Below are 16,626 nucleotides of genomic sequence, written 5' to 3' on the forward strand. Positions count from 1 at the left end.
TGCTTTACATAATCCCATATTTCTCAGAAAGATTGTTTATTCTTCTTGTTTCTTTTTTGTAGATTTTTGATGACTGGGTTAATTCAAAAGCCTTGCCTTAACACTCTGAAATTTTTTCTTCTGCTTGGTCCAATCTGTTGTTAAAATTGTCTACTGTATTTTTAAATTCCATAAATGACTCTTTCATTTCCAGAAGTTTGCTTATATTTTTCTTTTTCTTTTTCTTTTCTTTTTTTTTTTTTTTTTGAGACAGAGCCTCAAGCTGTCCCCCTGGGTAGAGTGCCATGGCATTATAGTTCACCGCAACCTCCAACTCCTGGGCTGAGTCTCCTGCCTCCGCCTCCCAAGTAGCTGGGACCACAGGCGCCCGCCACAGCGCCCGGCTATTTTTTTGGTTGCAGCCGTCATTGTTGTTTTGGCGGGTCTGGGCTGGGGATTCGAACCCGCCACCTTAGGTGTACAGGCTGGCGCCTTAGCCGGTTGAGCTATAGGCACCGAGCCTGCTTATATTTTTCTTAGATTATCTCTATTGTGAATTTTTCATTCATGTCTTGAATTATTTTCTTGGTTTCCTTATTGTCCTTCCCAACTTTCTTGTAATCCTCTCATTCTTACCTGTAATCCATACTATGAATCTCATAGCTGACATTTCAACAATTTTCTTTTGGTTGGAGTCATTGCTAGAGAGCTGGTGTGATGGGGGAGTATCAAAACAGCCTATTTTTTCATGTTGCTAGAGCTCTTGTCCTGGCTTCCTCTCATCTGGGACCTCTTCTCTCAGCTAAAAAGAAATAGTTTTACAGTACACCTATTGTCCTCTGCTGGGAACTCTGTTGCTCAGTGAAGAGAGGGAGAGGTCTCTGGATGGCGTGCTTCCATCCAGGGACCTCTTCCAGAAGACTGACCAGGCAGGAGAGGGTTGGATGCACTTTGAGCCTGTAACACTGCTGTTCTGCATCTGCCTCTCCCCTGTGGCTGTCAGAGTCAAAGCAGGTGCTGGGGGATATTTGTGTGGAGGAGTAGGGTCCCCAGGCTGTTGCTAAAGCCAGTCCCTCTCTGTGGAATCAAGTGGCCATGAGGGTTTGTTCTGCCCAAGTCCTCCAGCAGCCATGGCAGTGGTGGCTATGTGGGGCTACTTAGGCAGGGCCACAAAGCACTTGCCGATAGGGCATGCAAGAGCACCCAGCCTCCCCAGTCCCTCCCTAGTCACTCCCTACCCCAGCAGGGATAATGGGAAGGTGGCAGCAATGGATCTTACCCACAAGTAGACAGCATTCTGGGGCTGGGACCTCAGAATGGTACTAACTGCAATGCTAAAAGTTCAGGAGCCAGTAGGACCCCATGGTGCCCTCTCTCTGGAGAAATGCCACTGCATAGGCTCCAGTCAACCCCCTGTATCAATATAGAGGCCTGTTGTGTAGAGGGTCCCTCCCACAGCTCCAGCTGCAAAATCCACAGGGAAAGTGTAGAGCCCTGGGATTCTCTCCTCTGTCCTTCCCCATGTGCAGGCGCCTTCCCTAGGTACTTCTGATCCTGGCGAGCAGGTCGCCCCACTGCCCACTCCCTCACTTTGGTGACTCCCACCACCTACCTATTGATTCTCAATGGCCTTTCTTAGATGACTGGTCAGAAGGTAAATGAATATCTACTCACCACTTTGAATCCTCTCCTTGAGGGGGGCATATGCAGGCTGCTTCTAGTGCACCATCTTGACCTATCTCACATCCATCCTTTATTCACAGCCCCTAAACTACAAGAGGAGAGGAGGATGAGAAAATGTCTATGTACATTTTATTTTCTTCATCAAGGCAATGTATTTTCTAGTGGGGGAGAATATATTAGTCAAAAAGAGTTCATAAAACCCAATTTACTTTATCTCTGCTCCATGTCTGCATATTCTTTTGGGTCGTTATCTGATTAGTGGCGGTTTCCCCTCCCTCCCTCCCTCCCTTCCTTCCTTCCTTTAATTTATTTATTTAAGACAAGCTCTCACTATGTCACCCAGGCTGAAGTGCAGTGGCACAATCATAGCTCATTGCAGCCTCATACTCCTGGGCTCAAGCAATCCTCCTGCCTCAGCCTCCTGTGTAGCTGGAACTACAAGGGTACATCACCATGCCCAGCTAATTTTTCCTATTTTTTTGTAGAGACAGAGTCTGGCTATGTTGCCCAAGCTGCTCTTTTACTCCTGGCCTCAAGTGATCCTCTCATGTCGGCTTCCCAAAGTGCTGGGATGACAAGCATGAGCCCCAACACCTGGCCTGTTTCCTCTTTCACTGACTATATTTTTAGTAACAAGTACATACAGAGTTTACTGCCACTGGGATGCATCCCTCTTTTTTTATCTACTTCCCAAATATTTGAAGGGAACTAAAAAATAATAATTTTCTTCAATTTGATCTTCCCTTTAATTTTAAACTCACATGTAAAGTAATCTAATCTAAAACCAAAGCTCGCTTTTGGGTAACAGGTATTCAATTAATCCTAGACATGGAAATTTAAAAGGATCTAACTAGATTCAAAGCTCACAACTCCTGAAGTTCTTCAATTTTTAGCCAAAGGGCCTCTGCTTTGATTCACAAATGTGCATATTTCTTTTTTGTTTTTTTTGAGACGGAGCCTCAAGCTATCCCCCTGGGTAGAGTGCCATGGCATCACGCTCACAGCAACCTCCAACTCCTGGGCTCAAGCGAGTCTCCTGCCTCAGCCTCCCAAGTAGCTGGGACTACAGGCGCCCGCCACAATGCCCAGCCATTTTTTGGTTGCAGCCATCATTGTTTGGCGGGCCCGGGCTGGGGATTCAAACCCGCCACCTTAGGTGTATGTGGCTGGCGCCTTAGCCACTTGAGCCACAGGCGCCAAGCCAAATGTGCATATTTCTAAAGCAAAGTAGGCAAAAAGCAAAATAGCTGTGGTGGCTCAGGCCTATAATGCAGCACTCTGGAAGGCCGAGGCAGGTAGATTGCTTGAGCTCAAGAGTTCAAGACCAGTCTGAGCAAGAGTTTTTTGTTGTTGTTATTGTTGTTTGTTTGTTTGTTTGAGGCAGAGTTTCACTCTGTTGACCTTGGTAGAGTGCCATGGTGTCACAGCTCATAGCAACCTCAAACTCTTAGGCTCAAGTGATTCTCTTGCCTCAGCTTCCCAAGTAACTGGGTACTACAGGTACCTGCCACATGCCCACCTATCTTTAGAGACAGGGTCTCACTCTGGCTCAGGCTGGTCTCCAACCTGTGAGCTCAGGCAATCCATCCATCTCGGCCTCCCAGATGGGTCATGCCTGGCCTTAGCCTGAGCAAGAGTTTGAGGTTGCTGTGAGCTGTGATGCCACAGCACTCTGCCCAGATAATAAAGACTCTGTCCCCCCCAAAGAAAAAGTAGAAAGAAAAAAAATGTAGAAGAAGCAGATTCCTTATCCCACTGGCAGAAGCTGCTCCAGCCCCACTCTCTGGTCTCTCCCTCTATGAAGGAAACTCATTAATTGCTTTTTCTTCTTACAGTATTTTAACCAACATTTCTGAGGTCCACCAAAGTATGGGCTACTGTCCTCAGTTTGATGCAATTGATGACCTGCTCACAGGGCGTGAACATCTTTACCTCTATGCCCGGCTTCATGGGGTACCAGCAAATGAAATTGAGAGGGTAAAAAATGGTTTGTTGTGGCCGTGTAGGAGTTTGATAAATCACAAGCCTGTTTTATGAGCACACATTCATTTAGAAATGGAAAATCGAAGCACGTTATCCATTTATTGATTCTAAAATACTAAAGGTTTAACAAGGAACAGAACAGAGTTTATGAGCGTCCTATGTGCTGTTTTTATTCTTACCTGTTTTTTGTAAGTTGAAACTATTTCCTAATAAAAAGCTTTAAATGGAGCTTACATTCCAGTGGGAGGGACAGACAATTTATAGATAAATAAGTGAAATATCCAGAACATTTGAGAGTGAAAAATCCTCAGGAGAGCAATAAAGCAGGGAGGATTTGTTGGGGTGGGGTTTACACTTTTAAGTAGGGTGGCCCAGGAAAAGCCTCACAGAGAAGAGGACTGAAGATGTAGATGTGAGTGATCCATGTGGTTATGTAGGGGAGAACATTCCAGGCAGAGGGTTGAACCAGTACAGAACACAGAGGCCTATGGGCCTGACCTCCCATATATGCACCTGCACACACACCCCTCTTCTCTATCATAGCTCCCCACTAAGCTCCCCAAAGTGCTGGTGCAGTCTGTCATTATTCCATTGATTGTGCCTCACCCCAGTCCGTAAGCACAGCAGTAGCTATGTTCACCACTGTTCTCCAGTCCCAGGTTCATGGCAGGGACTCATAAGTACGTATTAGATGCCTGAGACTTCAGGTGTGATCCTGCCAAGGGTCAGAATTAACTGGTCTGGGACTCTTCCACACCTAGCCATAGTCCAGGACAACAAGTGAGACAGTGCTGTCCTGTTCTTTTTAAGGCTTAAGGCCATTTTCCAGAGTGTTGTACCCACTGGGTGCTGAGCTAACCACGCCACACTGAGATCCAAGGCCCCAAGTGGGAGGAGACTCATCTGACCCCAGAGGCATGTGCTAGACTAGGATGGGAGCCAGCAGGTGGCTGATTTAGCCTAGCTGAGTCTGCCATCTAGAAGTGCAAGATCTGGGAACCCAAGGCTTAGAACTGCAGGAGGCTTGGGGTCTTCGCTTGTCTGTCTTCTCCAAATGGGATTTCTTTCTCTTCCCTAGGTTGCAGACTGGAGCATTAAGAGCCTGGGCCTGTCTCTCTATGCGGACCGCCTGGCTGGCACGTACAGCGGGGGCACCAAGCGGAAACTCTCCACAGCCATGGCGCTCATTGGCTGCCCGCCCCTGGTGCTGCTGGTAACTGCAGGCACAGGCCTCCAGGGGCTGTGCTTCTTGGGTCAGGGGATGTTTTCCAGGCCAGCAGATTTGGAAAATGCAGCAGTTTGTTTTTGTCTGCACTGTTTCTTATACTGCTCATTTTCAGCACATCAGCCCAGCGTTTGGTCCCCAGGTCTTTGGGAAAACAAGTCACACCATAGTCCCACTGTGACTTTCTGGAAATCTCTTGTGGGGCTGTGGGTGGAATGCCAGTGTCTGGTCTGAAATCACTGCTGTCTGAGGCCTGTGTGGGACCTGAAGGGGACAAGAGCACTGAGCTAGATCAGAGGCTCACATGGGACTGTCACCTAAGCTGGATCCAGACTTAGGCCCATGGCCACTCAGTCTAAGGATTACGAACACACAGCCCACAGAACGTGGAGGGAACCGGAAAAGCGACCTGACCCTTCTCCCTGCCTCCTTTCAAATATATTTGCAGTTCTTTTCCTTTTTTTTTTTTTTAAGAATAATTCTACCATTGCCTCAATCCATGCATGAACTAAAGCAGGTCTGGAGGTGCCCAGGGCCCTTCTGTACTCTCAGGTTCACCTCCTGCCCATGCCTAGCACCAGCATCAGGGCACCCCCTGGCTCACTGGACTAGAGAACTTGAGTGTCTTGTCTGTCAGCCCGTTCTCCTTAGAGACCAGAGCTGCTTCAAGGAGCCAGCCCAGGGAGGAAGCAGAACCACGAGAGGCCACTCCAAGCCCACTCCCTACCCTCTCTCCCACTGCAGGATGAGCCCACCACAGGGATGGACCCCCAGGCACGCCGCATGCTCTGGAACATCATCGTGAGCATCATCAGAGAAGGGAGAGCTGTGGTCCTCACGTCCCACAGGCAGGAGATCCCCAGGGCCTGGGGGCGGTGGGGGGTGGGCGTCCTCCCCCCCTCACCTCCTCTCTCCTGCCCTGCAGCATGGAAGAATGTGAGGCACTGTGCACCCGGCTGGCCATCATGGTGAGGGGCACCTTTCGGTGTATGGGTACCATTCAGCACCTCAAGTACAAGTAAGCAGACAGTGGGGCCATGCACTCTGTCACCTTCTGTGGGGGTCAACCAGGTCTTAACACTTGGGGATCCTGTTGCCCCATCCAGGCCCCAGTAGGGGCAGCTGGTGGCTGGGCCTTGTTCTCCAACAGCAGATGGGGAAGGCTGTTGTGCCGATAAGATGCTTCCCTGTGTTGGCCCAACTGCCTGTGGCTGAAGGCTCTAGAGAGGGCTTTTCAACCTTTTTTATCTCATGGTACACTTGAACCTATAGTTAAACTTCCACAACACAATTAAATTATGCTGGTTAAAAAAAGAGGAGTAAAAATAAGATGATACTTACTGTGCTTTGAACTTGTTTTAAAAATAATTTAATTAATGATCTTTAAAATTTTTTGCTGCACACCAACACTGGTTGAAAATCCCTGCTCTGGAGGGAGGGTAGGGACAGATGGAGAGCCTGGCTGGGATGAGGGAGGGCCACTGCCACTGCCTCCGTATCTCACCTCGTATCCCAACAGGTCCAGGACCAACAGTGTATTTACTAATAGTCCACAACCAATATAGGAATAATTAGGAGACTAAACCAGCTCAGAACAAGCTTTTCTTTTTAGAATATTGTATGTGTTTGAGTTTGAAAAATGGCAACATGTTAGATGACAAACCAACCGTGCTAGGAATCTTCTGTACCCATAAATCATAATCGGTTGTAAATAATTCCTTGTTATCAACAGTTTATGGGCTAAAGCTAACAATCGGTTAAAAGCAGTTTATCCTACTATTTATGTGCTCCTCTGGATTCTGATATTCTTCATAACCTGGGAAAGAGCAGATTTATAGCTATTACCCATGTATTTAACACACAGTACTCCTTGGACAGACTGTGTCAGCAGCTTTCTGTGTCTGGGGAAATGGATGTCCCCTGCTCCCTTCCCTCTACCTCCTCCATGTCTCCGTGATAGAAGTGGTAAGAGGGGGAGCTCCCAGTGTGCAGGGATAATCGGTTTTCTGGAACTGAACAGTGAAAGCATCTTGCTGTAGAGAGCAGCCCTAGTTCCTGGAGGGAATGCTGAGATAAGTTATATCTGACACGGAATACCCTGATATAATGGTGCACAGATGCAACCTGGCCATGCCTACTTTCTGGTGACCACCCCCCATCCACGGAAGGGTGACCAGAAGACCCAGTGAGGGCAAAAGGGAAGCACCCAGGGCGCTAGCAGCTCCATTTGCTTCTGGAAGCTCCCTCAGGGAGGTGCTGCCTACCCCAGCCTTTGCTCCCAGCTGGCCAGTCTCAGGAAGGGCCTGTCAGCTTTACCACCATTCACCATGCCCTGGGCCACATGTCTTTATGGGCAGGCCTGGGGTCCCATCCTGGCTAAAACCACCTTTGCCTTCAGTAAGTGCATCTGCCATACTTTGCTACACAGACATTTTGACCTCTGAAAGGTCCTATCAAAGGATCCCTCTAAGGACTAATGTGCCTTAGAGGTTGTTTGCCATCTTAGTTTTAAATAAGCATCCAAGGCCAATGGCAGGGCCTTTAATCGCCACTATTTCTCATGAGTCCCCTCCTTATGTGGGGATTGCCTTCGCCCCAACCACTAACAGAGGCCTGCGCCACTCTGTGTGTCTCCCCAGGTTTGGAGATGGCTACGTTGTCACAATGAAAATCAAATCCCCGAAGGACGACTTGCTGCCGGACCTGAACCCAGTGGAGCAGTTCTTCCAGGGCAATTTCCCGGGCAGCGTGCAGAGGGAGCGGCACTACAACATGCTCCAGTTCCAGGTCTCCTCCTCCTCCCTGGCCAGGATCTTCCAGCTGCTCATCTCCCACAAAGACAGCCTGCTCATTGAGGAGTACTCAGTCACTCAGACCACGCTGGACCAGGCAAGTCAGCCCGGGGCAGCAGGTGCAGAGCAGGGCTGGGCAAAGGCTGGGCTCCCGCCTACACAGGAGGGAGGCTCAGAATTCCCGATTGCCATCACATTCTTGCTCTCTGTCCATTAGGGTAAAACCTGACAGATCAGAAATTGTTTTCCAGCCAGGCGCAGTGGCTCACACCTGTAATGCTAGCACTCTAGGAGGCCAAGACGGGTGGATATCTTGAGCTCAGGAGTTCAAGACCAGCCTAAGCAAGAGTGAGACCCTGTCTCTTAAAAAAAAAGAAAGAAATTGTTTTCTAACAATGCTTTAGTCATCAACAAACTTCGCTGGCTTTTTTTTTATATGATCCTTATCCTTTATGCTGTGACATGTCATTTCATTCTCGCTGGTTTGTGGTGGTGGCTTCTTTTTCTTTTCAAACCAACTTTATTGATGTGTAATTTACATACAATAAGATACACCTATTGTAAGTGTTCAGTGAGTTTTGATAAGCATATGCACTTTGGTTCTTTAAAAATGCAATCATAGTTTTAGTGTAAAACATAGATAACATAAAATTGGCCATTTCAACCATTTTTAAGTGTACAGGTCGATGGCGTTTAAGTACATTCACACTGTTGTGTGATGGTCATGACCATGTGCCCCAGAACTCACCTCTTCTTCCTTCACTGAGACTCTCCTCCCATTAAACAGCAGCTCCCCCTACGCCCTACCCCAGCCCCTGGAAACCACCATTCTGCTTCTGTCTCTATGACTCTGACTACTCTAGGCACCTCATGTGAGTGGAGCCATACAGGGTTTATCCTTCTGTGACTGGCTCATTTCACGTAGCATAATGTCCTCAAGGGTCCATCCATGATATGTGTAACAAGTGCTGGAACTTACTTCCTTTTTGAGGCTGAATAATAGTCTGTTGCTTATTCATCCATTCATTCATGCATGGACATTTGGGTTGTTGATACGTTTTTGTTTGTTTGTTTGTTTTTATTACTATTTTTTTGAGATAGAATCTCACTTTGTCTCCCTTGGTAGAGTGTTGTGGAGTCATAGCTCACAGCAACCTCAAACTCTTGCAAACTCTTGGGCTCAAGTGATCCTCTTGCCTCAGCCTCCCAAGCAGCTGGAATAATGCTCAACTATTTTTAGAGATAGGGTCTCACTCTTGCTCAAGCTGATCTCGAACTCCTGAGGTCAGGCAATCCACCTGCCTTAGCTTCCCAGAGTGCTAGGATTATGGGTATGAGCCACTTTGCCCAGCCTGTTTTCAGATAAGCACTTTTTTTTTTTTTTTTGAAACAGAGTCTCACTCTGTTGCGCTGGGTAGACTGCCATGGTGTCATAGCTCACAGCAACCTCACACTCTTGGGCTCAAGAGCAGTCCTCTTCTGTCAGCCTCACAAGTAGCGGGGATTACAGGTGCCCACCACAACCCCTAGCTAGTTTTTCTATATATATATTTTTAAAGATAGTTCAGTAAAGCAGTGGAAACTGCCGCGTCTCCAGTTTGCCCCTGAGGAGTGGCCTTGCCCACACCTTCTTGTCAGCTGTAGTAAACAGGTGAAGGTGTGAGCAGGGGTCGTGGGCACACTGCACACACTCAGTGAAGAACTGGAAAGAGATGAACTCCTTCCTTTTCAGTTTATTCTTCAGGGAATTAGAAGGACACTGCCTGCTGAGAATCTGCCTTGCCTTGGTCACCGCAACATCCAGTGCCCAAGTCCTCTGAATTCCCAGCAGGAAGTCCCTTGCTGGGAGTCTAAGAAGCTATTCCTGTCCAGAGCACTAGCAGCCAGGCTCTCACGGGTGGGCCAGCCTCTGGGAAGGACACAAGTGACATCGCAGGACTGTATGTCAACTGTGGAAAATGGAGAGCAAAGTGTGAGCCTGGGTGTAGGTGCCATTTTTCTGGAAATAGCTACCTACTCTTCTTCTCTCTCCTCAGGTATTTGTGAACTTTGCTAAACAGCAGACGGAAATTCACGACCTTCCTCTGCACCCCCGGGCTGCAGGAGCCAGCCAGCAAGCCAAGGTACCCCTGCCGCTCTCACTATCCTCTGCCCGAGGCAGGTCCTCCACTCAGGCCCCCTGAGGTGGCCCAGGGCTCAGACAGGCCTCCCACAGAGAAACCCACCCCTATGGGTCCCCACCCTATCCTGTGCTGAAGGACTTGTCAGCTGGAGGAGTGTAGGTCATCATCAGGAAACCATTTGGATGACACAGAAGAGCACTTTTAAAAAGAACTTTCCTATGTTTTTTGCTTACAGCACAAAATAAAAAGCCTTAGGTTTTGGAAATAAGCAGGGAAGGTAGGAGGGAATATGAGAATGTTTTGGCTGTTGGGATACTTGACATCTATGAATAGACATAGGTTTGAGTTTCAAAGGAAAGGAATTAACTAGCACACCATTTCAATGATGGCTACATTTAGATCAGTGGTTCTCAACCTTCCTAATGCCATGACCCTTTACTACAGTTCCTGTAGGTTGCAACCCACAGGTTGAGAACTGCTGGTTTAGATCAATGAATAGTGTCTGTCATACGAATGGGGCTTTTTTCTTTATAAAAGTGTCGAGATGATGGCAGAAGAAGCAATAAAAGCTATGTATCCTGGCCTGTGGTAGCTTTTGGGATAGGCACTTCCAGCCTGCTACCCTGGCATGGTGTCCCCACCCCCACCTCACAGGGAAACAGTGAGCTCCAGGCAGTCCTGGAGGAGGTGCCAGCATCCGGGCGCCTTGGCTTAAGCCTGAGATTATAAAGGGATGAATCAACTCAACTGCTCTCTCCTGACTTACTTGGACAGAAAATCAAATCAAAGCAATGCATGTTTTCCATAAGCAAAGATAGGTAAAACCTTATTTCCCTTAAATTTCTCATTCTTCCCAACCAGTTTCTTGATTGCAAGAAAAATCAAATATAGCTAAAACACTCCTTTCCAAGGCAGTGCTTGCGATGGATTTTTCCAGTTCTTCCTGGCCCGTGGAGACCTGATGGCTACTTGGCAAGGTTGACTTTGTCTTTCCACGCCCTCCCTCCACCCACCCGCCAGAAATGTAACGTTTCCTGTCTGAGATGGTTAGTCTTGCTGAGGTTTTCAAGCCACTGTTTCTCATTTACGCATCTTGTGGTTGTTGTTGACATGAGTTGAAGATTATTCTTTGAAAGCCACTCATGGTTATGGTCCCTTTTATAAGTTAGAATACATAACTGGATAGCAAAATTGTTTCCTATGACTGTCAGTGGTCTTCCCACCCCCACCTGACATGCTCCTTCTTAAAGGCTCATCCCAGATCACCTCTGGGCCAGGCAGAACACCAGGGGTGCTGATGTTCTATGATCAGCAGCAGTTAATTCATGACCAAACATTTCCCCCTTATTGGATGTGATCAATTTTCTATTTCGTTTGCCATTTTCCCTCCAGAACAATGTAACGAGGAATGCTCTGTTTTTCCTTACAAATGTTAGAAAACTTATTTCAACATTTATTAAATCAGTATATTTTATTATACATTTTTTTCAAAATCTAATTCTGACTTTTTCTTTTTGGATACAGAATTTCATTCTGTTGCCCCAGGCTAGAGTGCAATCATAGCTCATAGCAGCCTCAAACTCCTGAGCTCAAGCCATCCTCCTGCCTCAGCCTCCTGAGTAGCTGGAATTGCTGTCATGACTAACTCTGGATTTTGCAAACATTTTGCAAAAATCCTTCCATATAGCATTGTATATAAATAAGTCTGTCATGAAACAAGTAGTAATTATATTCTTATTGACATTATGCCACTTCAAAATAATTTTCTTTAAAATATTCTACAAACAAGGGAAAGATTTCTCTTAAGGAGCTCTAGAGACCCTTTACAACTTGCTCTTGAACATATGTGAGGGCTGAACCTCAGGAAGTTCAATAGGCTGATGGTTTCCTAGCTGCAAGTTATGAGGCTGACCACACAGACGTTTGTTATCTGGAGATCAGTGTGTCTGCTTATCAAGAACATTTGAAAATTCTTCAAAGGGCTCAGTTCTCGAAAACATCTTTTGGCACAAGATCTTATACAATCTTATAGTATGTTTTATGAAGACAGGTGAAGGTCAAGGTTTTAATAGATGAGTAAGTAGCCAATGATCAATCACCCTAGGAACATCCTAATGGGTTAATAATTATAATCACTTTCCACACAATTATTTAGGAGAAGCTCAGATTAATATATGATCCTTATCTTACACATTGTTACAGAAATTCCCTATATAACCTGCATCTGTATCAATCAGTTTCAGAAGTACTGCCAGGATGTTGGGATCCTTGCACCACCTCCAAGCCTGTTCTTAGCACCAAGTATTAGTCATCTTAAGAGGATGTGCAGTTTTAAACCAGATAATTGGTTAAGGCACATTTTGTCTAGACTGGACACTCCTTTGTCCAACCCCGTCTTTGCTTAGCCCCCAACCCCCCCAGCTGACAATCAGTACAGGAATTCAACCTGTACTTTAACTGGAGCCAGTGTCTCTCCAGTTAAGAAGGGCAATTGGCAGGACCTCACCTATTGTGCACAATGTAAGGGTGCTCAGCATGCCCTCTGGGTGAAGGGCTCAACTACAACTTGACCTTTACCTTAGAATTGAAAACAATGTAACCTAAACATCTGTAACCTCATATTAATTTGAAATTTAAAAAGAAAAAAAAAAAGGTCTTGGTGTCTATCCTCTTCTCAAGGAGCACAGACTCACTGCCTGAGCTTTGGTCTGAGCCTGCTATCTTGAACTCCAGCTCAAATTGCTCCCATCCTCCCATTCCCCCATCAACTGTTCAGTCCTACCAGGATCCTCTCATCCAGGAAGTGGTCATGGGAATTCTGCAACTCTGGGCTGGCCGAAATTAGCACTTCTTGGCTTTGAAGACATGGTAACTCTCTTGGGCTAAGGAATACCCAAAGACTCCGTAACGGTCTTAGGAAAGAGCACCAAGGGAGTAGCTTCTCTCTACAACTTACCATGTGTGCACACGCCTCACTGTCTTACAAGTGTGAATCTTTGTAACAAACCTCAGGGCCTGAGAACCAGGGGGCCTGAGTGATCATCTGGTCTGACCATTTGGCAGATAAGGAAACAAAGATGGCCCACAGCCTTGGTGATCTCACAGAATCACAGCCCTCAGCTGAGCTTCATCCAGAGACTGATCCACAACTGTTTAGCTTTTAAAATCTGGTAGTCACACCATCTCTTCAGGACACAAAGATGACAGGAATCCATCTAATCTCCTTTCACAGGTTTGATCACCATCCACACGGCTCCTTCCCTACAGCTGGAAGGAACTCAGGATAGCTGGTGATGCAGGAGACTGTCCACATGGTCATCCAAGCACCCTGGCCTCTGTCACTGACCCCCTGGCAGCAGAAAACAAACACGTGAGGAGCTACCAGGAACTCAAAGGGAAGGAAACCAAAACTGACCAGCTCACCTGAAACTCCACGGTGAAACTGACCCAGCCAAACAAATACGAAACCCTTTTACTGTAGACCACAGAAGTAGAATCTCGGGCCATCCCTCTAGCAGCTTTGGCCTCAGTATCACTCTCATTTCAAATGGATCTGCTTCTCTCCCTGTCTATCTCGCCCCGCCCCTAGCCTCCCTGCATGAGTGTGTGCGTGTGTGTGTGTGTGTAAGAGAGACTTTCAAGGAGAAATAAAATGCAAACTCATCTCATATTATCCCAATTCACCAGTCTCGGTGTGCACCACCTGTGTAGTTTCAGACACTCTTTGGGGAGGCACCTCGCTCCTTGTCCCAGGTGCCACTGCAGTGAGAGTTGCTGCCATGACTGCAACCCTCCAGAAGTGAATGGACTGCTCTGAATGTTCCATGTCAAGCCTTGATAGGGTTTGAAGAAAACACCCCACTGGTAATGCAGGTAAACATTATCCGCTGTCAGCTGGGTGTTATTGACTCTACATTTCATGGCTGTTTGCCCAGATTATTCGAGTGCTTACCCCACAGGTATAATGAGGAGAGGGACAGAGAGACATGGGCAGGTGAGAGTTGGTCGTCAGCTCAGGGTGAGACCTGATGTGTCTTTGTAACCATCTAAAGAAGGGAAGTCCTCACTCAAACGGTGTGCTGCCACTTGCACAGGGCTCATGTGTGAATCTTCTGTAGTGGTGGTAAAGGGAGAGGTTCACAAGACATCTAGTTGTTTCTATAAGAGCTCATCCAGATTTAGAAAATAATAGTTTTAAACCAAACCTTTCAAAAGACTTGTGCGTGAGGAGAACAAATGGGCTTCCTCCCCAAGCCAGTGTCCCTTCCATGACCTTCATCTGGGTGTCACAGTGCACACACTTTCTACAGCAGTGCTGTTCAACCCCCCTCTACTGTAGATATTCCAGGGTCGGGGTATCGGAGGGGGGAATAGAAAAACTAGCTGGGCATGGTGGCAGGCACTTGTGGTCCTGGGGAGACTGAGGCAAGAGGATCACTTGAGCCTAGGAGTTTGAGGTTGCTGTAAGCTATGACTCCATGATAGTCTAGGCTGGGGCGCTAGAGTGAGACTTTGTCTAAAACAAAAAATCTTTCAGAATTTCAAGACGGCAACAGCAATGCAGAGCCCTCTTAGGACAGAGTCTCATGCAACTACACAGGCCGCACACCATGAGGCTGGCCCTGATGGCAAACTTTGAACTCACAACTCACAGAGCATCTGAATGGTTTAAAATGCACCCACTCTCCTCTTCTTCCCCATAACTGGGTAATAATTTGGTGCATAGACACCAGGTTAGGGCTGCGTTTCTCAAGCTGATAGTAAGGTGTGGCCTTGCCAGTAAGTTCTCTCCAGCAAACCAGAGCAGAAAGCATGCATGGCAAGTCCAAGCAAGAGTGCTCTCCATTCTCTGTTCCTCCACTCTGGAAACAATCTCAAGGACAGAGGATGCCAGAGCCCCAGGAAGGAAGGACTCTGGGTCCTTGAGTGTGTGTGTGGCGTGGAGCTGCCCAGCAGTGCAGCTCTACCCTGAGACCACGAGCTGGCCCATATTAGTGAGGGACTCCAGTTACAGCCACTTAGCTTGGTTGACTTAAATGATGGGATGGAAGTATCATTTTTGATTCACTCGACAGTCAGATATATAACTTCCAGACTAAGTCAATGCTGTAAGAGGCCTGTAGGTCTCTGGGCAACAGCAGCGATGGCCCTGAGCCGGCTCCGAAGAAAGGAGCTTGGCTTATAGGGGAGTGAACTAAGCTCAGATGGGATACACTCCCAGCTCCCTCCAGAGAAACTCAAGCAACAGCTTGGGATGTGAAACTAACAGCAAGCTCAGCACCCTCTGCGTTGAAAATACCTCACAGTACAGCACAGTACAAATGTCCCCAGGAGTCCCTGGAACCTTTCTTATAAGCCTAGCAGACTCCTCACTGACCATTCACAGCTCTCTAAGAGATGCGAGAAGCAAGATCACCAGACCTGAAAATCAGCTGGGCTGTGTCAAACGGATCCGGGGAAGAGACTATTAGCAAAGCAGGGTTGATACACCAGAGAGTCATCTAGCTCCCAACAATGACACATCGTTCCCAAGGCATTTTAGGCCCCAAATCCAACCAGCTACTTAATGGATAACATCCAGGGATCAAGGATCAGATGTTACATAAGAAGCACATGTCCCCAGGCAGGAACACACACACACACACACACTCATCTCTTTCTTTGGCAACAAGCCTTCACTTTCACAACTACATTCTACTGTTTAACAACTGTAATTAATGAATATCCATGCCTGATGTTCCCAGTTCCATGAAAAATGTTCCAGCTACCTGAAGGAATTTGGAATTTGCCAAAAGATGCCACTGTGAGACTGAGAAGATATTTTCAACATTTAGTATTTTCAATAATATTTAACATAAAAAACAGCCAGGGCTACTGGTTAGAGCCAGTTTTTAAAAAAAAATTTTATTTATTTTTTTTTAAAGGAAGGTTTTAAGAACTTTACCAAGCCAGAGAGAAACTCAATGCTAGAACCTGGTTCAGGCTCAAGTCCTAAGGGCCAGGTCCTGTCTTCAGCCACGTTCACCCTTCTCTCCCTTTAAAGAAAAAGAACAGCAAAGAACCAGATAAGTTTCAAGCAAAGGCCAAAACTGCATATACTGTCCAGACATGTCAGGCCGTCTTCTCAAAACGCTGTACTGTGTTTCTACAATTACAGCAAAGATCTGGGAGGAGGGAATGGGGCAGTGGCCTTTTATTCAACCACAAACGCCTTGATCAACAGCAAGGTCAGAGAGAAGAATCTGGTAAGATTCTTCAGGGTGTTCCTACTCACACACCCAGATGCCCACCCTCCCACAAGGGTCTGTTGCCATGAACACTCATCAGCACCCACAACTCCCCTCTAGCTCACTGCCCCAAACAAATCCTTCATTATAAGGAGGCCTGCCAGGCTGTAGCCACAGCTGGTGGAAGCAATGCCAGCACTGCCTTTTCCAAACCCTTCACTGTTGTTGCCAGTGTTCTCCTGGCTCCTGACCCTCATCAGTGGTATTTGTGGCCCCTCCAACTGCTGTCTTAGTGGCTGATACTTGATCTCAGGGCCACTGACCCTTGGCACGCTAACCAGTGCTCACTCAGACCTCTAGCTCATTTTTCCTTGGGGATCCTGGGGTAAGATACATATCTTAGTTTCAGCCCCTGGGTTCCCCACTCCCACTGTAGCCCCATTCATCACCTCCATCAATCCAGCCCTAACTTCATGAGTGTAGTTTTACCTAGTTAGAATACAGCCAGCCTGTGACTATACCTATTTTTTTTTCTTTTTTTTTTTTTATTGAATGGTAACTGTGTACATCGATGCACTTTGGGGGTACAGTGTGGTGTTTTCACACACAATCCA

General features: G+C 47.0%; 1 protein-coding gene across 1 annotated transcript in view; it reads left to right on the plus strand.

Annotated features, from left to right (window-relative positions):
* The window catches only part of ABCA4 (ATP binding cassette subfamily A member 4), a 126,490-nt gene extending 113,085 nt beyond the window's left edge, over positions 1-13,405 (plus strand). The window contains exons 44-50 of the mRNA XM_003784271.3: positions 3,498-3,639; positions 4,724-4,858; positions 5,615-5,718; positions 5,796-5,888; positions 7,510-7,759; positions 9,699-9,785; positions 13,018-13,405. Of these exons, the coding sequence (XP_003784319.2) occupies positions 3,498-3,639; positions 4,724-4,858; positions 5,615-5,718; positions 5,796-5,888; positions 7,510-7,759; positions 9,699-9,785; positions 13,018-13,023 (817 nt within the window). The 3' untranslated portion in view covers positions 13,024-13,405. The remainder of the gene's footprint in view (positions 1-3,497; positions 3,640-4,723; positions 4,859-5,614; positions 5,719-5,795; positions 5,889-7,509; positions 7,760-9,698; positions 9,786-13,017) is intronic.
* The last annotated feature ends 3,221 nt before the right edge of the window (positions 13,406-16,626 follow it).

This window comes from Otolemur garnettii, unplaced genomic scaffold (assembly GCF_000181295.1).
Source record: "Otolemur garnettii isolate 467f Iridium unplaced genomic scaffold, OtoGar3 scaffold00010, whole genome shotgun sequence".
In the NCBI taxonomy this organism is placed as follows: Eukaryota; Metazoa; Chordata; class Mammalia; order Primates; family Galagidae; genus Otolemur; species Otolemur garnettii.